General features: G+C 37.8%; 2 protein-coding genes across 6 annotated transcripts in view; both read left to right on the forward strand.

Annotated features, from left to right (window-relative positions):
- Positions 1–25,252, forward strand: part of RAPGEF6 (Rap guanine nucleotide exchange factor 6) — a 168,077-nt gene extending 142,825 nt beyond the window's left edge. For 4 of the 5 annotated variants that reach the window (XM_081936495.1, XM_081936494.1, XM_081936497.1 and 1 more), the window contains 6 exons: positions 3,525–3,659; positions 4,548–4,658; positions 10,027–10,252; positions 11,656–12,173; positions 16,818–17,114; positions 19,356–25,252. In XM_081936495.1, the coding sequence (XP_081792621.1) occupies positions 3,525–3,659; positions 4,548–4,658; positions 10,027–10,252; positions 11,656–12,173; positions 16,818–17,114; positions 19,356–19,381 (1,313 nt within the window). In that variant the 3' untranslated portion in view covers positions 19,382–25,252. The remainder of the gene's footprint in view (positions 1–3,524; positions 3,660–4,547; positions 4,659–10,026; positions 10,253–11,655; positions 12,174–16,817; positions 17,115–19,355) is intronic. The other variant, XM_081936498.1, reaches the window with a different exon arrangement.
- Positions 1–27,627, forward strand: part of FNIP1 (folliculin interacting protein 1) — a 543,489-nt gene that overhangs the window by 294,980 nt on the left and 220,882 nt on the right. The window lies entirely within an intron of this gene.

Raw genomic sequence — 27,627 nt, forward strand, 5'->3', positions numbered from 1 at the left:
CTGGTAATCAAATGGCAAATGCCATTTAGAACTGGACTCTTTCTAAGTCTACTTCAATATTTTTGACAGCCAAACCTCTGTTATTCAACTTGAATATTGTTATTATTTACATATAGCTGGTATGTGGGTTTATTGATAGCGACCTATAAGTCAGTATCAAGCTGGCCAGGTGTTTGAAATGTGATCTCATCAAGAACTGCCTGGTTTAAACTATTTAGTTTAAGAGAAGGGAAGTGACATGAAGCAGGAAGAAGGAAGGAGGGATGACTGATGTGAAGTAGTTGTATTTGGACAGAATTTTAAAAGTAACTTCCTTTCATAAGGGCAGATTAAACTGCAACCAGCTTTCTTACCATAACATGTTAAAAGATGTTCAGAATAAAGGATATCACAGGTGCAGGTAATTTAATTCTGTTAACTCTTGTGTGGAAGGTGCATTGTGCCACTTTTGTTAAACTTTTTTCTTGTAGAGATAGTTCAAAGAGCTGCATCTCTACCCTATTGAGATCAGGATTTGTGTTGGTCAAAAATATATTTTTTCTTCAGTATTTTTTTTAAAAGGTCAAATTAAGTTAATTCTTGAAATTACAACCCATATAATAGGTTGTTAGTAATAAAATGAATATGATTAATTTATCTTGTGTGTTTTGCAATTTTGTAAATATATAAATATCATATTTTCCAGGGCGCTGCTCTGGAGTGTCCAAGCAAGGGTTAAATACAGCCAATCTGCCCAGAACTGAATTGAAACTTTAAACCATGCCTCTGGTGCTGATTATGTTCAGTTTTTTTCAATTCAGCTAGCCCAGTGGACGCGCTTCAAGTTTCTCTTCAATTCTAGATAGATTGCTTGGACTCTCAATTATATTACAGAAAAGGAAAGATTGTGTTATTTACTTTGGTACAGGCTTGGTGAGAAAAATTTATTTTAAAGCCCAATTTGGCTTCTCTCTCACCCCTTGATCCTCCCGGTGTCCTGATCTTGCTCGGGCCCTGCAGGGTCACAGACAGCTGTTGGGGAAGCGCGTGGGTCGGACTGCCGCCGCCAGCGCCGCCACAGCAACCCTGCTGTGGGAGGAAATCCCCGCTGAGAGCTCCGTTGTCGGCGTCCGTGCTTTTTACAAGCCGGCGTTCGGCACGGCTCCTCAGGGCTCTCCCAAGTGTTAGTGGCACTTTAAAAAGGTCTGGAGAGGCGGCAGGGAGTTCCAGCTGCCATTTTTAGAGTCCTGCCAGTTACGATTTCAATTTCGATTTAACCGCATGCCGCAGCTGCCTGAAGCCTGACTCATAGCAGGAGTCGCGTGGAGACCTCATTGACCGGTCAGACCGGCGATCTGGGCCCCTAGCCTTTTGGACTAAAGCGGCAAGGGCTTGTTATCGCCTGGATCACAGCCTTTCGTTTCCTGCAGGCGCTGGGAGCTGGATTTGCTCGCGCCATATCCCTGCCTTGGCGGAGATGCAGGAGGTCATCAACAGGGCTATCTCCCAGGGCATCGAAGCAGGCATGCAACAGAGGGGCAAACGGACTCGCAAGACCCGCCATTTGGAGCCTCAGGCTGCTCCCAGTATAGCATCCTTCACCCAACCTCCTCAGTCCCCCCCATTCCTCCCTAGCCTCGGGGGATTTGGACTGGGAGGAGGAGGAGGACTTATTGCCTAGGCAAGAACCCGAGTTTTTGGGGGATGAAGGTGGTTCTTCCGAAAAGCCTACCTTTTCGGGCCTATTTAAATTGGCCAACTTCAAAACCATTCTGCATAAGGCTAAGGTAGCAACCCGCATGAGATCTACCCCATCGGCTCTGACGGCCCAGGACCCAGACAATCTATCTGGGGATCCTTTTGAAGAACCTGTGTTGGCCCAGGAGATAGTTCCAGTCCCCAAACTCTTTCTCAACATGGTTCAAAAGCAATGGCCACAGCCTGCTACCATGGCTACCCCCAGTAACAATGATAAGAAGCTTTATACAGTAGATGCCAGCCTAGAGGATTTGCTTAAGCTACCTTCAATCGATCCTCCCGTGGCGGCACTCACCTCTACGTCTGTTCTTGACCCTTACTTGCTAGAGGGGTTCAAGGCAGAGGACTAGAGGACTGAGAATGCTTGCCACAAAACTCACCAGGCGGCAGCTTGGGCGATTAAGATATCCACCTCAGCCTCGTTCCTTTCCAGGGTAGCCCTGCTTTGGTTGAGACAGTTACTGACAAAGATTCCGGCCAGGGACACTAAGTTGAGGCAGGATATCAATAGCCACAGAGTATGCCGCTGATGCCACCCTGAGCGCGGCCAAGTTCGCCTCTCGAGCCCTAGCGTCTAATGTTACCATCAGACGCCTCCTGTGGCTGAGACACTGGAACGTGGATATGCGTTCCAAGTGGAAGCTTGTCACAGCTCCTTTTAAAGGGGACAAGCTCTTTGGGGAGGTCCTGGACCCTGTCCTAGTTGAAAACAAGGACAAGAAGAGAGGGATGCCATCGGTCACAAAGAAGTCCTACAGGAGGCAACCCTTTCGGAACACTGAGCCTTCCACTAGCTCCACCCCATTTCACCGGGCGTATCCCCAGCAAACCGACTGGTCCCAGGACTGTCAGCCCTTTCGCGACAGAGGTCGCCAGCAGCACTACTCCAAACACCCCTTTTGGGGGGGGGGTCTGGTTCACGCCCCTTCAGGAGATACAAATGACCATCAATGATCAGCTCCCATAGGAGGGCGTCTCCAGTTATTTCACGCCAAGTGGGAGCAGATCACGTCGGACCAGTGGGTCCTACAAACGATCCGCATGGGTCTCACCTTGGCATTCCTCTCCCTCCCCCCGCCACTTCATCAGGTGCCCCGCCCCTTATTGCCCAGTCAAACGGGATATCAGGGCCATAGAGGTTGTTCCGGCGGGTCAGGAGGAGACAGGATTTTACTCAATCCTGTTCCTGGTCCCAAAAAATTCTGGGGGGTGGAGGGGAATATTGGACTGCCGCTTCCCGCCCTAGTGACACTTAGCTTGGGCATGTCCCTTGCTTGGACTCTCCAGAGCAGCGCCCTGGAAAATGACCATTGTCTTACCTGAAGGGTCATTTTCAGGGCGCTGCGAAGGAGAGTTCACCCCACCCTGGGGTCTGGTTCCGCTGGTGTCAGTTTAAACGTTTATTGTTCCAGTTGTTTTGTTTCCCTGCTGGACCTATTTCCATTGTTGGACTTTTCAGTGCGCAACAATTCCACGTCTTCATTGAAAAAATCTGAAGATAATCAGCACCGGAGGCGTGGTTTAAAGTTTCAATTCAGTTCTGGGCAGATTGGCTGTATTTAACCCTTGCTTGGACTCTCCTTCGCAGCGCCCTGAAAACGACCCTTCAGATAAATCAATGGTCATTTTACTGCTTCCCCCACCTTCCCAAATATGTCTTGGTCAGATTTACTTGATGAAAGAGTTCAAAAATCATTGAAAGTATCTTTGGAAAACAAAATGAAACAAAACAATCATTAGTAGGAATATTGCAGGCTAGATTATAAGCGTAAATATTTCATCCATAGGTGCAGGTTCTCCTCAAAAGTCACTTAGTTTATCTGAAGAACCAAGCAGTAAAAAGCACACAGAAGATGACATGTCTGTGGCATCATCGTTGCATTCCAGCCCTCCTGCTTCCCCTCAGGAATCACCACGCAAAGGTAAGAGCGTTCTTAGTCTTGAGACTGCATCATAGTTGGTCTGACTTTGCCTTCTTCAGTACATTCAAGGTATTTTAGGCATTTATATTCGGCCATATTTTAACTCTGGAAAACAAGATAAGCTTAATACATTTATGAAAAGCTTATTGTGTATAGTATCTAAATGTATTTAAAGTATTTTAAAATAGTGCCCAAGATACTTTATGATTGTGCTCAGAGTTTAATGCCTTGGATAAATTCCTAATTACAGACACATTTGTTATTGATTGCAGTATCCTCCCCAAACTTCTGTGTTCTTCTGGGTGCTTTAAAAACGATTACTTTTAATTAAAGCCAGAGAACTTTTTTGTTTGACTATTTAGTTGGCAAGTTTCATTTCATTGGAACTCGCTAAACTTGACTTCTGCTGGAATTTGTTTCCATAAACTTGTGTTTTAGTTGATTTTCTTATGCTTCTAAGGTTACTATTTTACGTTTGTTGACTGATTATTATTTTTTGTTGTCAGGATTTTCTCCTATAAGAATAGACTTCTTTTGACAAAAGTAGCCCCTGCACTGATTAGCATTTCATTACAGAACTAAAATTGGATGATCTGTCCTTTAACTAATGAAGCACCTACAGTTTAGTCACTATCTATTTAAATATATTATTTATATTTATATTTATATTTATATTTATATTTATATTTATATTTATATATATATATATATATATATATATATATATATATATATATATATATATATATATATATATATATATATATATATATATATATATATATATATATATATATATATATATATATATATATATATATATATATATATATATATATATGAAAAGCAGTTTATGTGATTTATTTTATATGTTCTTTTTTTTTGTAGTTAGTAACTCACAGAGGTCTGAAAACTGCCAGCTTAATCTGTCTGGTTCATCTTCCTCTCTTGCAAGTGAAACAAGCAACAAGAACAGTGGACATCGCAGCTATGGAATAGGTGGGGCTTATTTGCAAAAGAAAATCCAGCAGATGACTAGCAAGACAGCAGAAAGATCAGTCAGTATCGAAAAGCGAGAAAGTGAGGAGGATAGAGGCAAACCGGAGCCTTTGTGCAAAGCCAGGAAAAGAATGGGGTCCCCCTTTGGAAGATTCAGGGAAGGAAGTATCTCCAGGGAAAGATCAGCATTCACCTTTCGTATGGAGCCAGCATGCACACGAGAGAGGGATAGAAGTGAGAAGCAAAAGGACAGGCCCAGTATCGAGGGGCATACAGTCAGCGACCATGGAAACAGTAGCTCACTGATGTGGTTGTGTCCACAGTTGAGACCGAAAAGAAGGAAGACAATATGACATGCCATGTCAATTCAGCTCATGGCATTGCTGTGCACTCATAGATGTTAAATATTTTGTTTATCGTTCTCATTCCCACCCACCCCACTCCCCTTGAGATGGAAATGGCCAGATGATAAATATATTTTTTCTATATCTTGTTCACTTTGAATATGAGTTTATTAGTAGAAGTGGGGGGCATTTGCCTCTCTGGGCGATTTAGGGGGGAAAAAAACATGCCACAAATTCTGATGGTGATCTCTGAGCACTAATTGTTCCAGCTGTCTTTTAGGAAACAGAGCTTAGCCCTTCTTAAGTATCAGGTTCTGGCTTTCTGTTCATAGAGCTTGGTTAGCTTTGCCTTTCAGGCAAACAGTCAATAAACAATTAATAGGCTACATAACATTCCAGTTTAAATACGCTTTTACTATCATTCTTTCTAGACTTTAGTCATTCATATGATATCATATGCAATTCATTCACTTGGGATAATAATGGTGTGGCTGCCTTGTCACATAGCTAGTTACTTCCATGAAGCACTTTAAAAAATATATACTTACAGTTCTATTAGTGAAGATAATTAACACAGATTGCAGTTATATTAGCAAAATAAATAAGACAGTGCAGTGCTAAGCTGCTTGAAATATTTAAAGCTGTAAACATAAAATCTGAGTAGAGAATTTAAGTGTTACTGTTTGCTTGTGTCTATTATTTACTTGGAAAGAAGTCCAAAGGAAGCCCAAGGAATTTTCAAAAACTTAAGCATGGATCACAGTCACTTTTCATATTTTGTTTAGAATCCCAGTTAGTTATAATATACAGATTCAGATTGTGCTTTGCAGTTTACTATCTAAGAGGAAAAAAATTCAGTTGTGTATATTTAAAAACTTCATAAACTATAATTGCTATTATAACATCAGTATGGTATGCTAAACATATATGCAGTTATTTATATGAAATGCATGTCTTTGAAGTAATGTGTAATTTATAGAGCATAATTTATAAAGTTGTAGATTATTTACTTTTAAATAATATTTTTGCATAACTTTCGTAATCAGATAATTTAATTTCACATCCTAAATATAACTTTAATGAATACATACAAATATTAGTTATATAGATATTAAACTGCATATCAGCATAACAGCCAAATAACTATTGTAAATGTATATATTTCCTTTTAAGTAATGTTACTTTTACTTGAATAGTTCAGTCATGATCAATCAATGTTTTACTTCCCTTTCATAAACATTCTTAAAATTAGAAGATTTTGATATTTGGCTATAATAAATTAATTTAATTTAATTTTTGAGATTACCAGAGCATTGTATAGAGTCATTAAGTCCTTCGGAGACAACAGATGAAATATTATATAACTGTTCATTGCCTTGGTAGTGGCAGCATATAGTTGAGCTTAGTTGATTGATTTCAACTATTGAAAAGAGTTCGCCTTGGTTAATAGTCGGACTCAGGAATTGAAAATTCAGCCAAAAGAATACCGAAGCAAATGAACTCTTACTGCCAAGAAAAATCTATGAATTTAACCATAAGGAATTGAGATTGGCTTGAGAACTCATTTACTTTTTAATGGGGGAACAAATCTCATCTATAAACCTCAAAAGTACAGTATATTAGGGAAGAACTTATTTTAGTGATTGCTTCCACTTAATATACAAACTCATTATATACCCCAAATTTAAAAAGAAACTTGTGAAGAAGAGTATTTGGCAGCCTTCCCCGCCCCATTGCTTTATCACAACCATTGTTCATGTTGATGGGAGTTCTGTGAGTTCTTGCAACATATCTGGAGGATGTTGGGCTGGAGAAGGTTGTGAAAAGGCATTAAGGAGAAATAATGTACATATTGTGGGGGATGTTTTCTGCAATCATCAAGCCCGCAAGATGTTTTTAAAACATAGTACTATTGAATAGGAGAAACACTGTGATAGATGTTGTATTTTCCTTTGTCATAGCTAGTTTTGTTAAATAAGCTAGTGTCTTTTTAATTCTAAACTGGGAATAACAATATTTAATAGGATATATAGTACCTATATGCATTTGCATACGTAAGCAAAGAAGAGACAAACTTACTATGAGAAACGTGAAGTGTCCTTAGGTATTAGGGTATTTTAATTTCATATTCTAGGTTGTTTCTCAGTAAGCAGAATCACTGAACAAATTTTGTTCGTTTGTTTAATTTTTGTGCTGCCCTTCTCACTGTCAGGCAACTCTTGTTGTGTTTGTCCTTTTTAATGTAAAAAAGAAAAGACATTCAAATTATTATGCTCATATTTGACTCTCATATTCTATATAGGGGTGTCAAACTCAAGGCCTGAGGGCTGGATCTGGCCCGTTGGATGTTTAGATGTTTAGATGTGGCCCATGGGCTCCCCCTGGAAACAGCGAAGGACCAGCTCACGTTGCCTCTGCCAGCGAAAATGGAACTCAGGAGGGCTGCATGCTCTGATTTTGCTGGTAAAGGGTTGCAGGATGCCGACCTAGCCGAAAACGGAGCTCAGGAGCCCGTTTTCACTGGCAGAGTGCTCGGCCCACCACAGGCACCCCCGACACAAGTGATATAAAGCTGGCCACCTTTCCCCCAACCACCCTCCCACCCCCCAAGGTCCAACACAACCCTCAGTGAAATCAAGTTTGACACACCTGTTCTATACCTTCAGGATCTGTTATATCACCTAAAACCAAAACTATAAATATGTTGTATGTACTGTGAAATTTCCCTTAAATTCTGAATCAGCTTTCAGCTGCTATCTCAAATAAGAGATTAACTTTGCCCGAGATTCAGTTTAAGTAATTGAAAAATGGAATGCAAATGTTAAAACTTGCATATTCTGATCTTTTTAAAGCTAAGATCAGAACAGAATATACGAACTTCAACATTTATAGTCCAAAAGACTAAAAAGCTTGAAACTTAATGAGGTTACATTTGTAGGAATCCTGCACAGTGACATACTGTGAGTCAGCTCTAAGGTTGATATATAATGATAATTGACACTCATTGATAATCGTGGAAGAGATTATTCTTTCCCTGTACTGGCAGGTAGACGGATATCTTCATCTTCCAGCCTTCCGAGGTGGGTAAAATGAGGACCCAAATTGTTGGGGGCAATATGCTGACACTGTAAACTGCTTAGAGAGGGATGTAAAAGCACTATGAAGCAGTATATAAGTCCAAGTGCTATTGCTATTCACAAAAAAGATCTGTATATGCGAGGACAGATATTCCAGAGGAATTCTAGAAACAGACAAAAGTAGCTCATATTTCACTCGCCATTTATTTTTAATTAAACTTACTGAAAAAGTAGACATTCAGATGAACTATAGTCACTGTGTTTAATTTTTCCTTATTGCACATATATTCCTTTCTTGTCCCGTATAATTCTTAGTTCAGACTGGTAAAGAATAATTACCTTCTTAGTTCAGACTGGTAAAGAATAATTACCTCCTTAAAAGATTTCCCACACCTAGGTAGCTTATGGATATCTGTAATGCCAGAGAAGCAGCAGAGCCAAAAACATTTCTTCTTTCTGGTTGCCCCATATTTATATCACTTTGAAGATTTCTCAGCAACATTTTAAATTAAATTCATTTTAAAACAATGAAGATGATGGATTAAACTGTTCATGACCTTTTTTTCCCCCTGTTACCAAAAATAATTTGTAATGCTTTCCATGCAGATTTAGTTCTGATCATGACAAACAATGGAATAAGATGATAAAACGTTTCCCCATTTTCAAATGCAGCTTATAGATAAAATATTTGTATAATTCCAACCAATAACCAGGTCAAATGATGCTCTATTTCTACTTGCGGTATGTTAAGGTGTACACACATTATCTTACAGTGATGTATAGAACAGTGTACAATGTAGTAGGGAAAGCAGGCAAAGCAAAGCTTCTAGAATTCTTTCCAACTCCTCCAATAGCAGTTCTGCCTCAAATCATGTGACCAGGAAGAAGTGTGCTTTGAATATAGGACATGTACAATTGCTGCTCTTATCAGAGGGCACCAAAAGGGTGCACATTTTTATTTCTCCCTGGATTTTGCTGGATCCATGCCAATTTTTAATTTGGTTTTTCTTTTTCCAGCTTCTTCACATTTTCCTCATTTCAGAAACTGAAGATTGTCTTAAAAAGTATGTTTTTTTAATAATAGTTAGATAATAAGAAACCCTCGTATTATAAATCATCCAAAGACCTACTAGAAGATCTCAAGTCAATTCTGATAAAGCCACAGTTAACTATAATTGTCTCCATAGCAGAAAAAGAGATAGTTGCAGACAATTCATCACAAATGAGACGTTGGACCAATATTCCTATAGTATGCTAAATGAGAAACAAAATTAAAACCATATAATTAGATATTTTCTTAAATATCTGATCTTTTAGAAAACAAAGGCAATCCTCTTGCACTTTTACCGTATTTGCAAATACAGAGAAACAAAATTTGCAGAGAATTCAGGCTGTACTTGCACAGCTAAATCAATAGATCATTATTTAATATGTTAATTAAATAGAAGCAATGCAGGAGGCATAGCATGTAACTGCGCAAACAGGACTGCTTCTTTGGGAGAAAGCATTCAACCTGCAGAAAAAGTGTCTGCACTTGATTCTATTGTGTGTGTAGTTGGCTCATTGCTTTTGATTGCAGTATCTTTTTACTTGATCAGCTGGAAAGCAAGGTTCCTCTGGGTTTGTCTAGCTTTTGAAGAAGCCATACTTGCTGCCCTTGAATGTCCTGGTTGGTTTAGCACATAACAGCCTCTTTGAAACAGATCGGTGAAAGAAGTTACACAGATTTAGTCTCGTTAACGATCAAATTAATTCATAAAGGAATTATTCCATTCTGTCACATTTTATTGTTTTCCGTTGAGCAAAAGGAACTCACATAAAACAAGTGACAGAAAGTCTTGCAAGAAAAGCGATAAAGCAGTGAAAAGCTATTTCTTGAGCAAAACTATTTTGAATGGCGGTGTGATTACGTTTTCTCTCAACGCTGTCTTCTCGTGTCATGTTTAGGCTATGCCCTGATCCCGTCTGCCAAATCTGAGAATTTTTCCGATTCCAGCCATAGTGAGATCTCCTCACGATCCAGCATTGTCAGCAACTGTTCTGCTGACTCCATGTCTGCCGCCCTTCAGGATGAGAGGTGTCTGCCTCAGACGATGGTGATGGATGCAGTTGGGGCAGGGGAAAGGAGAGAGCCCTTTCAGCCACCACTTGAATACAACCAGTCTTGCCCTGGGTAAGAATCATTTCTTCCTCCAGGATGGTTATTGATAGTCTTATCTTTGAGGACCAAAACAAAAAAGGCAGCTTATAAGCTATTTGAACAATTATACATTGAAAATCTCACAACAGATGTTTAAGATAAATTAACAAATCTCTAGGGTCTTTCCCATGGCCCTTGGTTTAATGGCCCTGTGGGAGGACAAGAAAAGGTCCAGCTGGATTGGTCTTTGCCTCTTTCTTCCCTGCCTCCTTTCCTCTTAAGAGATCCTTCCCACGGACAGGTGGTGATAATTGACTGGTGTGCCATAACGTTGAGATGTTGCATTCAAGTCATTTGCTGCTTGTGGTGTCATCACACTCAAGGGGATTATTAGCCTGCTGAAAAGCCATTTAGCACTTCACAGAAGGGCAAGTTTCTGCTGAAAGAACCTCGGATTTAGAATTCTTCCCATATTGGAAAAGCTTCGATTGGTGTGATAATATAAGTGGGAGAAAATGAATGGAAGTGAGATTTAAATATATTCCCTCTGGTAATAGCATGCTTCAAACGTATTAACAAGACAAAAGAGATAGGGTTTTTTGTTTGTTTAAGATATAACATGATGCAGTAATTGGCGACAGTTGTTTCATAGTTCTGCCATGCAAGGAGGAGATGCATTTCCAGGCATGTGCCCATTATATGTAGTCACCCTTATGATTATTTTTGTTATGGCTTCTGCCAGCAGAAGGCTGAAGTATGGCTCTTGTTTTAAAAGCTTAAAAAGTATTTTTGGTGGCCCTGGTCTCTCAACAAAATTCTAGGCACATTCACATAATATTCTTCGAAGCACTAATCATTTCTACTAATTATTCCCTGCCTTTGGCAAAGAACACTTTATATTTTTTATCAAATTTACGTACCATCTATTTCACTGTCTAACTGACTCTGAGCAGTGTATAAGTAAAAAAACAAACATAATCCTTACCAAAGGATTTTACAAAATAAAGATCCCAATGTTTAATCCCCTAATGGAGTGTTTATATGTCTTTTAAATACAAAGATGAGTTTATAAATATGTTGAAATTTCTGTTATTTACAGAAAGGAACATATGAATATTACTAGTCAGTTGTCACTGGAAAAAAGATAAACTCTTATTTGCTGATTTTGGAAAAACCTGGCAGAAATGAGCAATTATTTTATCTAGAATGAAATTATAGATCAAGCTTGTTATTAGACATACCTGGGCAAACAATAATTAAGACTTGCCACATTCAGTTAATATTTTTTAAATGTTGAAGGAAGTGCAAAATATATTTCCTTGCTCTTTTGAACTATAAAACATTGCAATTTTAACACTGATTCTGTCCCTACCGATTTGCTTGCATGGCCATTTCAACAGCATTTTTATTTTTCTTCTCATTTGTGCTGTCTTCAGTTTAAGCTGGCCGCTGCCTAGACCTCCAGTGATCCGAGGACTGCCTGTTCCATCTTCCATGAGCACCGAGGAGATGTCTCATGAGCACCTCACAATAGAAGCAGCAGATAGCGGCCGTGGAAGCTGGACCTCTTGTTCGAGTAACTCTCATGATAATTTTCAAAACATACAGAACCAAAAGGGGTGGGACCTCTTAAACTCTTACCGCCATGCTCATTTAGAAAGGGCTATTGCCGAAGTGGAGCCATCCAGCTGCTGTCCTGAGGAGACTCATTTGCAGTCACACAGCCATTCAGACAGTAGTCGGCAACCCAAAACTGGCATGGACTTCGACCAGTCACGGCACAGCTGGGCTTCATCTACTTCCCTGTCAGACATGCACGAAACAAACTATGGGACCATAAAACGAAGAGGACTGGAGAGCTTAACAGCAGAACAAGCTGAAGTTTTGGACGCTAAAACAGGCAGTGACGCAGCTTACAAAACTGTCACTTCAAGTACAGAACATGGCCTCATAGGTAAGCATGATGAAAAGCCAGTGGATGTTTCCACAGCTGTTGTATATTATGTAGTTGAGCTGTTAAGGAACGTTTCAACAGCCCTCATGGCCAATTTGCATGTAAAAAGTTTTTCTTCTACACATGTCTTCAATCAGCTCAAGTCCTCTGTTGGAGTGTCTCCAGATCTCCTTGGGGGAAGGGTGGGATTTAAAATAATAAGCAGCATGATTTATTGATTGGCAGGGAAGAGAGACAGCTTGTGTAGTTACTTCGGGACTTTTTGTATATTTTCTGATAAGAAATTTCTTGCAGTTCTTTTGTTAAGAATTTGATTTTTTTTAACCACTCACACGAAGGTATGGATAAATCCAGTTGAGATATTTTTCTCTCCAGCAATTTGGCAGTGCATGCATTTTTGCCTTGCCTTCAAGACAGGAAGAAAATCATCTTCATGTATCATTTCCCAAGCTTGTCATATTGGCCATCAATCAAACACCTATTATTGTAGATACAACTATTTTGAGAAGAAGCAGAGACTCCAAGCCAAATTCCATTTTTTGATTGAGGATGAAAGATGTCACATAAAATATCCTCTTGTCTCATTTGTAGCATTGCTTTCAGACAAAAGGGTACTTAAGAAATTATTGTTCTTGCACTGACTCAAAATATTGTCCTTGGATATTAACATAGAATAGATTATCTTAAAAGATTAACTATGGCATGGGCATATCACGTATTTATTTCTCTTTGTAGATTAAGAAAGCGCAGTACTATTACAGGTACATAAGAATTGTCCCCTGGTTCTTTTGAACACCCTTTCTTAAAGGGCACATTCTGGAAGATAACAGTTCTACATTCACATAAGTCACACCTATATACTGTGGAAGGGAATGTGAAAGCAATATTTTAAGGCATTAGAAAGCCAGATATAATGGGAAGAATGCATAGAAAGGAACAGTAGATTGTGCTCAGTGCTTAAGAAAAAAAGTGTTTTTTTGAGTGTCCAATGGTCTCTGTTCCTAAATGCTGTCTTCGCATCTATATTTCTTTCAGATTTCAACTCATGTTTAAATGAATCATATGCTGCATAGTATCATAACCACTGTACCAAAGTGTACCTTTCACATTCTGCGAGAAAAGCTGTGTTTGCCTAACTTAAATCAGCTACCCATCCATTTATTACTTTCCAGTTTCCCAATGGCATGGCTATGGGAAAGCAATTTAAGTATTTCAAAAAAATTCTTCTAGAGTTCTGTTTGTTGAAAGTTTTGGGTCCATTCCCTGAAACCTAATGCCTTTCTTTTTCAAGTGCTTTTGAAAAGCATACCTCACTGAACAGACCTACCTAGGCAATTTGTTATTTGTTACTCTACTTTTCCAATGATTTCCATATTAGGCTGTTTTTGCACCCTTTGCCTGTCAGGTCACATGCTTGTCGATCAGTTTTGACAGCATGGATCCACAATCTTCTGAAAATAGAAGCGAGAGAATAATAGCATCCATTAAAGGGAGTAGTAAATGAAACAGAAGACTATAAATATTGAGAAATCGAGAAATACTGTTCTAGCACCTAGATTTTTTTCTCTCCTTTTTTCCATGCATCCCAGTTTGTTTAGTTTTCAAAAAATTCTATACTGCTTTCTCCTGATGAAGAGTTCCAAATTTCTTAGTGCCAAATGGGAAGAGAATTGCTGACATTATGTTAATTAAAGAAAAAAAATTAACTATCAATAATAATTTTGTTTAAGAAAAAATAAAAGCAGGAATACCAATGTCCTAGCAAAAGAAAAAAAGAGCTCATTGGTTCAATGGTAAAGGCGCTGACCGAGAAACAAGGAGATTGTGAGTTCTAGTCTCTATTTAGGCATGAAACCCAGTTGGACCAATGACCCCATATCTTTTGGGCCCCAGGGACTGGTTTCGTGGAGAGAGGTTTTTCCACTGACCAGAGGGGGCGTGGTTTTGCATGCAACCTGCCTCCCGCAGATGGGACTTCGCTTGTTTGCATAGCCTGGTTGCGGCATGCTGCGGACCGGTGCCGGTCCACAAACCGGGGCTTAGGGACCCCTGAGTTAGGTGACTTTGGGCCAGTCATTCACCTACCTGACAGGTTGTTGTGGGAGAAATAAGAGGCAGGAATATTAAGTATGTTCACTGCCTTGAGTTGATCAAAATATATTTTTAAAAAGTGGGATAACAATATAACAATAACCCCTATCACAAATAGGTAGAATGAAACCCAGTTCATAAACAGTTTGCTTGTACTATTACTTTCATGCTCAAAAGCAAGAGGCCATGTATTAACATTTCATTCATAAAGGCAAAACTAACATTACTGAAAGTTGGTGCAGGATTATATCTGACCTCCATAAATCCAATATAGTATGCCCAGTCAAACTGTGAAACTTACCATTTCACAGCTTTGACCCTGTCTTGCCTTACTAATTTTAGCAGCTGTCTCCCCGCCCCAAGGATGGAGAATTAAGCCACGCTTTAAAAAGAATTACTCAGATTCATAGTACAGCTGAGAATTAAAACATGATATGCAATCATCTGCTTTCTACTTAATCAAAATACCTATTTATAATGGAATGTTACTTTTTATTTTAATATCCCAAAAGAGGCTTACTCCATTCCAATAAAATAATGATTTCAGTAAAATGAAGCCTGTCACTTGGCAGTCCTGTTTTTTTTTAACCATTTCTGAAAACCAGCTGTTTTAGAATTGAAACGGCTGCAAATTGCATGCCTTGTCACAGTAGATAATCTTGACCTAGAAACTTCAGTTGCTTTAGCAATGCACCCTTGATTTGTCTTTTGTAGATGTGACTGGGTGTAGATTAGGAAGAGTAAGATAGACCATAATATTTCAGTCCTTTTTTGCTCCTCCCACCCCATTAATAGATTCTTCAAGATTTCAGGCTGCATTGGTTGCCTTTTTTTATACAGCTATTCCTCAACTTACCATCAAAATTGAGCCCAAACTTTCTGTTTTTAAATGAGACATTTGTTAAGTGAATTTTACCCCATTTCACAACCTTTCTTACCATAGTTGTTAAATGAATTGTTGCAGTTGATATGTTAGTAACCCAATTGTTAAGTGTATCTGGCTTCCCCATTGACTTTGCTTATCAGAAGGTGGTCACATGACCTTGGGACACAGCAAAGGTCATAAGTATGAACCATTTGCCAAGCATCTCAATTTTGATCATGTGATCATGGGAATGCTGCAACGATCGTGTGAAAAACGGTCATAGGTTACTTTTTTCAGTGCTTTTAACCTTTGAATGGCCACTAAATGAACTGTTGTAAGTTGAGGACAACCAATATGTAAATGTAGGTGACAGCCAGAGATAACTGACATAATACAATACTGTAATATACTTGGAAAATTATAAGTGTTCAGAAATGGCCTTTCAGTATGGCATTACAAACCGAGTAATCTCTTACTCCTACTCCAGTATCTGTGGAAATTTTCGATTCATATTTCTCCAAGATCAGTCCTCCCTACTTGTCTCCAAAAGGAAAAAATACATAGCATTTCAGGGCCCTGAGTTACCTTTTCAGAAAAAGGAAGATTACAAATCTAAATTTGTAAGTGAGATCACACTCGGGCATCCAAAAGGTCAGTCTGGCAGGTGGGCACATGCAATTGATGAAACCTTTTTTCTTTTTAATATGCATTGCAGAGGCAGATGCCTCTTACAGTAAGAATGAGGTAGCTTTAAAGTTGAGGACAAATAAATGACAAGAAGCTTTGCCAACAAAACCACGTCGAAATTTTATGAAGACAAACAATGATTTGAATTGTACTTGGGTATTTTAATTGCATGGACTCCTACAAATATTGCTGGAATTAAGGATAGGCCGTATTAAATATATGAAGTATAGTTAATTTTTGGATGTGGAAAGGGCAAACTAAATTGTTTATTTTTATATTTTAAGGACTTTGGTCAGTAAATTCTAGATTGTTGGGAACCAAGTGACTTATCAAAATAAGTTTGTTAATCCACTGGTGCTTTAAGAAGTAGGGTTTTGAAAAACAACTTCCAGTCATCAAATAGTTCAGGTCAATATTGATTATTTATTCCATCTGCCTTGTTTTTTCTGCCAATCGCTTAAAATATAACTCCAAAAACAGAGATATCTCATAATCCAAATTTCCTCTTTGTGAACAATTTGCCTAAACAAAAATGATATTGAAGAATCTTTAGTGCACGACTTTTCTGGATGGTATCTTGTCACCTTATTTAGAAGAATGTTTGTGACAGATATATCATGTGTGACTATGCCATCAAATACTACAATTTGCATTCAGTTTTTGACACAAGTATGTAAGGATGGCATCTGTGTGATGACATCACCACACATGTGTGGTCATTTTGGTGTCATTGAGGTTTGCTATTGACATATTAATAGGTCAGCCAATATGAGAAATTTTCCAAAATAATATAGTTTTTTTTTTAAAGACCGGAGCAGTTAATCTAATATCTGAATGTTTTCTAGAAAAATAGAGTTTTATGAGTGATTTTCATTTACCTGTTGTTTAATCAGTTTCTGATTAAGTCATTATAACATTTCACTGTTTTTTTATATTAAAAATGCTTTTATTTTGTCTTTGTTTCCTTCATTAACATTTCCATTGCTTATTTCTTGTGCTAGTGTACTGTGTCACCTCATCTAAGGAAGACACTAGATATAGGGAGCCACCGCCCACCCCGCCAGGATATATGGGGATTTCTTTAGCGGACATAAAAGAAGGATCCCACCACCCACACCTAAAGCCTCCAGACTATAGTGTGGCGGTGCAGAGGTCAAAGATGCTGTCTAGGCTCTCCTCCACGCCTCTGAGTAGCGAACCAGTGGCCTGTTTTCCAAAGAAGATGCCTAAGTGGCATGGCCGGCAACCGTCCCATCCTAAGCTAGCAGATATGACTGGCGCAAATAGTGAAGAGGATGGTATGTTAAAAGATCTCCTTTGATAGCTGTTGAGTAAAGTCGTATGTGATTTATTTTAAGTTTGGGGAAGTGCACAGTCTGTCTTTACCTTATAACCCTCTCCGTGAATGTGCCTCAGTGATTCTTTTCTCCCCTCTTCTCCCCTCTTTGTTCATTTGTATATGCTTTACATATGCTTATGTGAGGATAAAGTGACCCTAAAGGGGGAAAAAACAGAAAATGTATTAGGCACTAATTATTAGCTAGCACATTTGGAAGAAACAGGTCCAATATGCCTTATCCTATCCAAAATAAAAAGAAGAAAATTGTTCTCAGCAATTTAAAAGGCTGTGTCTGATGTAACAGAAATTATTTTGAAAGTAGTTACATTACACTTTTATGTACTTGAGATAAACAGTATTATAATTAGCAGTGTCTTATCTGCTACGTGGAGTTCCATGAAGCAAGTCTTAACGGAGTGCAGACCCAGGTTTAGATACAGGTTCCTATTGTGCAGGAAACTGAGTATTTCCTAACATGCCACTCAACAGAGCATTATTAAACCTAGCTAGAATCTCAGTGTGATGCCTCTCCCTGCAGTTAAGGGTTGTAGGTGTATGTACGGGGCAGCCAAGCAGTACATGGGTATTAGCTTCCACAAATAAAGTTCTAAGAGGACACTGTTAGATCAAAAAGAGCTGAACAGCTGAGGCTTTAAGTTGCAGTTTCAATTATTTATAAGACTTGAAATTGCTCACTGGACAAAATCAAGTCCACAGAGACCCACTAATTGTATCACATTGATGTCTTATACTTGACCTCTGTTCTGAACCATTTAAACCTCAACAGCAATATTAAAAAACAAACAAACAGAATTTATAAAATGAAGGTTTTTTTTAAAAAACAAACAAACAAACCCTTGAATCTAGAGTTTTCACCTTTCTCTTTATTGCTCATTTACCCCTTGGAAATAAGCAATTTTGACTTCCATGACATTTGCATTCCATTTTCTGTTGTCTGCCATTATTTGTGCTTTGTCTGGCTCTGTTCTGCTTTTAATTGAAACCATGAATCGCTTTTCACAGATTTTGCTTTTATAAAACTGGAATTTTGCTATGATCTCGTCCAGTTTGCTTTGAAATCATTTCGTTGTTTTGTACAAAAGCAGCTTGTAAGTCGCATTATATAGAGCACAATGTTTTCTTAAAATGGGTGGGTCCAACGTGTGTATGTCTCTATGAATATGAACCTAGACAAACATTTGATTAAAGTGCTAGGTTTCTATGAAATATTCTAAGCATCGGTTCATCAGGCACTTATTTTTGGAGAATAAGTCAACATTTCTGATCTACATGCTAGAGAGCTCAAAAACAATAGATTAAGATGGATTTTACTTTTATATTTTGTGTTTTTGAGTCATTTCTGACTCCTGGTGACCACCTGAACAAGTCCCCTGTAGTTTTCTTGGAAATGTTTTGGGGGAAGAGGTTTACCATTGGCTCTTTCCTAGAGGATAAAGTGATTGGACCAGGGTCACACAGTTAAACTCACAGTCTCCTGTGGGTTCCTAGCCTGATGTCTTAACCACCCTAACAAATAGATACTTAGGATAGATTATGTAGCCACTAATGCAAAGTTATCCTTTAATTGCATATTGCATTATGTGTAATCAAATGAGTGGAGAATCAAATTATTCTCTTCCAATTCTGTTTGAGTGACTATGACTAATAATAGGGTTACTCAGTGACTGACTGGTCCTCCCCAATCCTAGACATTGAACTTTACATTACCACACTGTCTCATTATTTTGTGAGAATTTTGTTAGCTCATTTGCAGAGTACGGCTGAGAGTCAATACTGAGTTTAATTTACCACATTTACTTTTTTTTTAAGTGTCCAAATGTCATGTTGGCATTTCAGTATGAAAGGCACAAGCCAAGCCAACTATCTTTAAGGCCTCTGAATGGTATTATGAATCATTACCCCAAATTCCAACGTTATGAGCTACACTATATTAAATTGCCATCATGATTTAGAATTAGATAAGTTTTAGAAAATGTTTTTTTAAATGTTCATCATTCTTTGCATGAGCAACAGTGATAGCAGTAAAGAACTGTTTTTCATTTTCTAAAAAAAAAAAAGATCTATTTTAACTCAGAAAAAAAAATCCTAGGGTTCTGACAGTAGATAAGACACAGTTTTAATTGAAATATATTGTATGTTTATGACACAAAGAGTTCTCATTGTTTTTCTTATTTCACAGAAGATGAACAAGTATCGGCAGTCTAGTCTCTGTGCTTCCTGTGAAACTTGTTTCAAAATTTACCAACATTGGAGGAAGGAATTTTACAGTATTGTCAGCTATAGCTGACAGCTTGCTGCTATTGACTTCAAAGAATTGTGTTTGCTCTCTTCAACTAGTAGGATGAACTATCTGGATTGTAATTTTAAATTTGCTTCAGCCCACTGCAATCAGTTTGTTGGAGTCTTCTGCTGGAAAGAGAAAATAAGAAATACTGACCCTGTATTGCAGTATCAAGAAGGACCTAACATACGATGTGTCGGGGCCAGCTTGGGAGCTATCTTCTGTAAAAGAACTATAGAATCTTCTAAGTAGACTTTGTTCAGATATTTTCTCTATAACTATTATGGCTCTCAATTGAAGAAAGTTATTTTATGTACTTACCTGAATTGGAAAAAAACTACATCAAAACTAAAGAAACGTCTGCAACAATCTGAAGAGTAATTTATTAATTTGGAATTTATATAAGGTTCTTTTTTTTGTAAAGTATTGGAATGCTCTGGTTGGCTAATGTGAATGCTTTTTCAAAGAAAATAAGGAAGCAAATTGTTTAAGTGTTAGTGTGATGTCTTATGCGAAGCAAAACACTTGATTTCTGTGGAACTGGATGTTCATGAATGCAGCTAGAGGACATCGGTCAACCTCAAACTAAAATATCAAGTCTTCAGAAGTATATATTGAGTGTGATTTGATGTGCATACAGTAGTGAAACACTGCCATCTACTGGTTCTATATTTTAAAACCAGTGAAATTCATGCCATTTCTTTCAGCTGCCAAATGATCCACTATAAGGGAGTAGTTGCATTTTTTTCTTTCCTACATTCCATTTTCTTCCCCCTTGTCTATAAACAGTTTCATAGCACATTTGTATCATTGCAAATGTTTTTTTTTCCTTCTACAAGACTTGCGTTGAAAAAGTATCCAACAGATTCCATTTTTTTAGAAATTCGCTTAAAATGTTCAAACTCGCAAATTTAGGAGCAAAGACATAGAAGTAAAAAGGCCATTAGAGGATGGTAGTGTTGGTGATGGTGATGATGATAGTAAAGTCTATTTTATTTTAGACTTCCAATTGTATTTGAAACTTTTCCCATTCTGTAAGAGCAGTTTGGTTGTTAAAACTTTTTCCCCTTACTTAAAAAAATGTTCATAAATTTTTTTTATGAAATCCAAGAAGAGTTCTTGCATTTGAAAAAAAAAAGATACTTCTCAATCCATGACAAACGCAAAAAGGCAAAGAATTTTGTAGATTTGAAACGAAAGGCATTTTTCAACATTTTAAGCCATTGATGACTTTGCTACTGGCATTTGGACTTCCATTCTTGTTGCCAAAAATAATGTATAACATTATTCTATATCAGCTTTTCTCTACCTATTGTCCTCTCAATGTATTTGGGTAGAAATTCCTTGCATTCCAATCAGCAAGTTAAAAATTATGAAATATGAATATCTAAAATGTGATTACAAATATGAACATAGAAGGGAGTGGACAACCCATCTAATTTAAGAATTATTAATGGAATATATTTTACTAATTAACCTTAAATGTTTAGAATGAGTAGCTAAGATATCAAAACTCTACTTTTATTTTCCCCAAGAGCAACCAACAGTGAGAACATACTAAAGCTTGACATCCATGATTTCAACATTTATCACAATGCTATTTCGTGGACAATTGAGAGTTAAACTTGCCTACACACGTCATCTAGAAAGTCCCAAGTAATAGATTCCCACAGATTCAGCGACTTTCAAGTACATTGGAGATGAATAATCTTCCAGATCCCATGTAACATCCCAACTAGTTGCCATGTTGAGGAAAATCGCTCTGGATCATCCCACGAACATATTGAACGCTTAAAATACAGTTGTACCATTCTGACAACTTGTAAAATGAAGCATACAGGTGAAACTCGAAAAATTAGAATATCGTGCAAAAGTTCATTTATTTCAGTAATGCAACTTAAATGGTGAAACTAATATATGAGATAAGACTCATTACATGCAAAGCAAGATAGTTCAAGCTATGATTTATCACAATTATGATGATTATGGCACACAGGTCATGAAAACCCCAAATCCACCATCTCAGAAAATTAGAATATTACATGCAATCAATAAAACAAGGACTGTACATAGAACAATATCGGACCTCTGAAAAGTATAAGCATGCATATGTACTCAGTACTTGGTTTGGGGCCCCTTTTGCAGCAATTACTGCCTCAATGTGGCGTGGCATGGAAGCTATCAGCCTGTGGCACTGCTGAGGTGTTATGGAAGACCAGGATGCTTCAATAGTGGCCTTCAGCTCTTCTGCATTGTTTGGTCTCATGTGTCTCATCTTTCTCTTGGCAATGCCCCATAGATTCTCTATGGGGTTCAGGTCAGGCGAGTTTGCTGGCCAATCAAGCACAGTAATCCCACGGTCATTGAATCAGGTTTTGATGCTTTTCGCAAAAGTTGCTCTCATCAGAAAAGAGGACTTTGTTGAGGACACCCCCGGTAAGCACATTTTTAAAAAGAAAAAGAGACAAGGCTTAGGTGTGCTTTGCTCTAAGCTTTTTTGGGTGGGTGGTGGGGTGGAGAGTGAAACTTCAGTACTTCTTATCCTCAAGTGCCTGGTATAATTGCAAGATGGAATTTACTCTCTTATCTCAAGTTAGTATGCTGGATTTTGGAAATGCCCAACAAACGTGACTTCAAATCACATTTTAAAATCCAGTGAAGCTGCAGGCATTTCTACACCACATGTCTCTGGAAGAGATGTCCTGCAGGGTGGGGTGATTACAAAGGTGCTATTTACAGAGAAAAAAATGATTCCCTGGCTCATATGTATAATGCACATTTGCATGTGTATTATGTAAAATAAAATAAAAAGATTGGGATGACATGGCAGCTTTACTTAGCCAACCAGAGTACATAGCAGAAACTGGAGTTATTATTTGTGTTTATATTCTTCCCCTACTGCATAATGGTTGCCTAGTCAAACATAAATCAGTGGACATGAATGTTCTCAATGTATATTTAAAGTTTACTTGTAAACCTTAATATCATAAATGTTTACAGTTTAGGGTAGAAGGAAGGATGTCTGTCTGTCTTAAAGGTGCCTCAAATCAATTCTATATTTTACACTTCAAGTTATAAAGAGTTTTCAGATTTACATTTCTGTGCAAGGTGAATGTTGCTTTTATGTACAAGAATCAAACTTTTCTGTTTGCATATGAGATCAGTGATAGCTTTCCCAGAAAGCCTATGTGAAATGTGCTTGGATAGTTCTAAATTTAATGTAGAACTCCTTCAATGCCTTGTAACGTGAAATTGCAAATCTGAACATAGAACTGATAACCAAACTCAACAATTAATTGCAGAATATATGTTACTACTTAAATGTCTGGAACATCAGGGCTCTTTTCTCTCTCTCCCCCCCCCTCCCCCCCAAAAAAAAACCTTAAGGAAACCAACAATGATAAAATATTGAAGCTTGGCTTCCATAATTTTAGCATTCATAATAATGTTATGAATAGTGGCACAACAGAGTTGAACTTTTCCTGCACACAAACCACACATAGTAGTACAGTTCCCATTGTTTCATAAGTTTGTGAAAAATGTGGTTTTTTTGACGGATCGTCTCCTAAAAACCCATAACAGAGATCGGAAGGCATTTGTATAGCACCTGTTAACGTTTTTACTAGAGCCGATGTCCAACCAAATAGATGTGTTGTTATTCTGTTTAAAAGTGTTTGATGGACATGAATGTCTGTGGTATGGACATGCCTTCTTCCAGATATTCCTGGGCTGTCAGAGAAGGAAATTATCCTTGTCAAAAGTAAAGTTTTAAATCTTGAGTTCTGAGCTCCAGTTCATACAACGTTTCATGCAGTTTATAAGTGCAAACTTAACTTTGAACTTTCTAGATGGTAGAGTGCTAAGGGCCAACATCATAGCATTCCTCTAATTTCAAATATTTCAGTTTATAGATACAAAACATTTTTTACGCCTTTTCTCTTTGGTAGTACTTTTTGTTAGATTACCAACCCACCTCGAGGTCTTTCCTTGTTGAAAATCTAATGAGCCAAAAATCGCCCGCTTAAATTTGATGTATTTGTATCAACGGCATCAAAGAAGTTTGCTTTTTAAATTACATTATTTTTAAAATCACTGGGTGTCTTTTAATACATTTTTTTTTAAAAATGCAGAGCCTGTAGAGTGTAAATATGCAGCGGGCCAGCCAGCCCTTTTAACTGCTTCCTCTCTTTGCACAGTGCAAACTGCCTCAGCCTGTTCTTGCTCTGATCCTTTGGAGTTTTGGTTTTTGCCAGATGAATAGTACAGGGACAGTAGCTAAACTGAAATGGAGCTTGGGTGAACCCAAGGAGATAAATTTCTTCTTCTTTTTCTTTAAAGCCATTCATTATAAAACTGCTTAATCCCATTTTGTGCTGTTTACATAATGCTTATTCGTTATATAACAACTTATTACTAGCATGTGCTGCCTCCCCTCCATACACATATTGCGTGTCAGTTTTTTTTCAAGTTCTTGAAAGGGCCGATGCTTTTCTGTATATAACATTTATTCTTTTTAAATTGTATTGTGAGGAAGTTGGCCTATCCTAAAAACGCAATAGGAATGTTTAAAAATCTCAAACGTGGAACAAGCATCAGTTTTTTAATTTAGGAGGAAAAGGAAACCCTGTATTGTAATATGTAAGTAGGCCTGTACATAATTTGCCGTTTGATTGCTCTTCGAGACAGGATTCATACTGAAGATAAACTACGGTAAGTCGTGAAAGGAGGCATAATACTGAGCTATGTTTTCCAAAGCAGTGATTTGTAAGATGCACTTCGATTACCTTGACACACAGTGTCATCTAAGGTAAATTAAAAACATTTTGATTTCACTTGAATAAGTACACGGCCAGCCTTCGTCTTCTAAAGTTAAGAGAATTTTGCACTAATGCTAAAAAGCTGTGTCTCCCTTCAGCTTTTGAAAACACTTCTTGAGATATGATCCTGCTGTACAGCTGAGGCGATTCCAAATGATGAGTAATGGATTTTCAATAAGAATCCATTATGTCAGGGGTGTCCAAACTTGAGAACTTTAAGACTTGTGGACTTCAATTCCCAGAATTCCCCAGCCAGCATGGCTGGCTGGGGAATTCTGGGAGTTGAAGTCCACAAGTCTTAAAAGTTCCCAAGTTTGGACACCCCTGCATTATGTCAATGTATCTCAGGCGGTAAATGAAAGAAGCTTTGATCTGTTCAGCCTTGCATTCATACAAATAATGTATAGGAAAGAGGGCTACAGGTCCGCGTAATGCATATTACCCGAAATGCAATTTTAAAAATATTGCACTTGCCTTCCAAAAACTGATCAGGAAAAAAAAAAAAACTACTTCGTTGATTGAAATGTTTAATGCCAACAATTAAAACTCTTGAGTAGCAAATGAATTTCACCTCCAGTTCCTTCCTTTCCCTTTTCCTCCCGTTGTACTTGCCATTGTTGTGTCTTTAATTTCTTTCTATATACATGGAATGCAGTTTAGCTTGGTATTCATGACATTTTGCGTATGTGAGCATATGGGCAAAAACTGCACAGTTGTAATGGTATTCCAATGGCAATTGTAAAACTGCACAAATCAGTGATTGTAAAGTATTCTGTAACAAGCAATGTTTGTCTTCTATTTTTTTATACCTCTTACACTTATGTCTTTTAGAAAGACAGTGCCTCTGTATGCTTTTTTGTATTTTTACTGGGTGATTGTAAATATTTGTTATATTTTTGGTTAAGAGAATGTTTAAAAGTATTGTTTAATATCCAATCTACTAATGATGTTGGAACCAATAAACAAACTTATCATGGATTATGGGTGGGTTAATTTTTATTCAACATTTCTCTCTGCCCCTCCCGCGTAAATATTTGGATCACTTCCATACTTCAGTCCTAGAACTCTTGACCAAGAAGCGAGTCTCATTCAATGAAAATGAGCTTACAAGTGGTTATGACAGGATTCTCATTAGGAGATCGGTTTTTTTTAATGCAGTTAGCAATAATATTCTAAGAGTTCTGTTTTGCATTGGTTTAATAATTGTAAGTAGCCTCATTCCAGTGAGAAAACAAAAATAATTTTTAACACCGCATAGGTGGCCCTTGACTTACAACAGTTTGTTTAGTTTGTTTAGTGACCAAAGTTACAACGGCACTGAAAATAGTGACATGACCGTTTTTCACAGTTCCTCTGTAGTATCCCCATGATTACATGATCAAAATTCGGATGCTTGGCAACTGGTTCATACTTACAACCTTTGCTATGTCCCAAGGTCATATGATCACTTCTGCAACCCAATAAGCAAAGTCAATGAGGAAGCCAGATTCACTTAACAGCTGGGTTACTAACATATCAATTGCAGCAATTCACTTAACAACTATAGCAAGAAAGGTGATAAAATGGGGCAAAACTCAGTTAACAAATGCCTCACTTAACAACGGAAATTTTGGGCTGAATTGTGGTCGTAAATTGAGGATTACCTGTGGATAGAAACTGAAGGGCAATAAAGAATCAGATTTCTCTTCGTAATAAAGTGATCAAAAAAAAAAATTTAAAAAGGGCACCATCAATTTAGGCTTAATTAGAGCAGACTGACGGCCAACTAACTTGAAGCCTCTAGTTAAGTGGATAGGGGGTTGAGATGGGTGGCACAGATAATAAACAGCTGCCACAATTTAAAACACTGTTACATGAATTATTTTTAGTGCAGAACTTCGTCAGTTGCATGATGAGGTATTTGCTAAGGGAATTTTATCTGCAGCATTCAATCAGGCTTATTTTACAGTCATACCAAAAGCAAGTGAAAAATCACACTGCTAATTCTCATCCAATCTCATTGATTTAATGTTGCTACAAATATTTTTACAGCAGTGTTAGCAGATAAATGAAAGCAAGCAATATCATTTGTTCTTAAGAATAATCAAGAATGGTTTATAAAAAGTAGGCAAGCAGCAGACATTAGATTAGTTGTAGATTTAATAGATTTGCATGAAAACATCAGCTTGTAAGTTTATCATTAGACACGGAAAAAGCCTATGACAATATATATAAACAGTTTGCTGCATTAAACAGGTTTAGTTTTCTCAAAATTCCCTAACTGATTTATATTCTGAGTGGAATTTCAATTTATATATCTGGAAAGTAGTTTCAGGAAAAAAAAATGTTTAGAACATTTCTATGGGTTTCAATTTTGAAAATATCTTTACAAAAAGTGCATCTGCTAATCTATAAGGGAGGATTTACTTTCCTAATTTGGGGCTATATCATCAGTCTTACCAGTGGTGGGTTGCAAATCCCGTTCCAACTGGTACGGTTGCAACGGGGCCGGCAGCGTCCTCATGGACTCGCACAGCACGCGCGCACACACGCACAGAGCGTGCATGTGTTCAAGCACCTTCGCGACGCTCCTTAGCGCTCCAGCTGCTTCGCAGAGCATCGCACTGGCGCTATATGCGCCTGCGTGGAAGCACAAAAGTCTTTAAACTCTGGTAAGGAGTTCGGGCGGATCCTTCGGAGCACCATACCGAAACGGTATCCGGTGCTCGGGGCTGGCTCCGGTATGCGCATACCGGGGTGTACCGCCTGCAACCCACCACTGAGTCTTACTTATTGTAAAGTATTAAATAAAAAGCCAAAAATGTTTCCCATTTGAGCAACTATTGAAATATACATACTTTTGGTTGGATGAATAGTATTAAGATAAAAATACACTAGAACTCTGGAAACATGTCGGTTAGAAAATAATACAATAATACAATAGCAGAGTTGGAAGGGACCTTGGAGGTCTTCTAGTCCAACCCCCTGCCTTTTCCTCCCATTGTACTTGCCATTATTGTGTCTTTAATTTCTTTATATATACATGGAATGCAGTTTAGCTTGGTATTCATGACATTTTGCGTATGTGAGCATATGGGCAAAAATTGCACAGTTGTAATGGTATTCCAATGGCAATTGTAAAACTGCACAAATCAGTGATTGTAAAGTATTCTGTAACAAGCAATGTTTGTCTTCTATTTTTTTATACCTCTTACACTTATGTCTTTTAGAAAGACAGTGCCTCTGTATGCTTTTTTGTATTTTTACTGGGTGATTGTAAATATTTGTTATATTTTTGGTTAAGAGAATGTTTAAAAGTATTGTTTAATTTGCTTTCCTAATTTGGAGCTATATCATCAGTCTTACTTATTGTC

The sequence above is a fragment of the Natrix helvetica genome (assembly GCF_964273705.1).
Source record: "Natrix helvetica genome assembly, chromosome: 1".
Taxonomy (NCBI): domain Eukaryota; kingdom Metazoa; phylum Chordata; class Lepidosauria; order Squamata; family Natricidae; genus Natrix; species Natrix helvetica.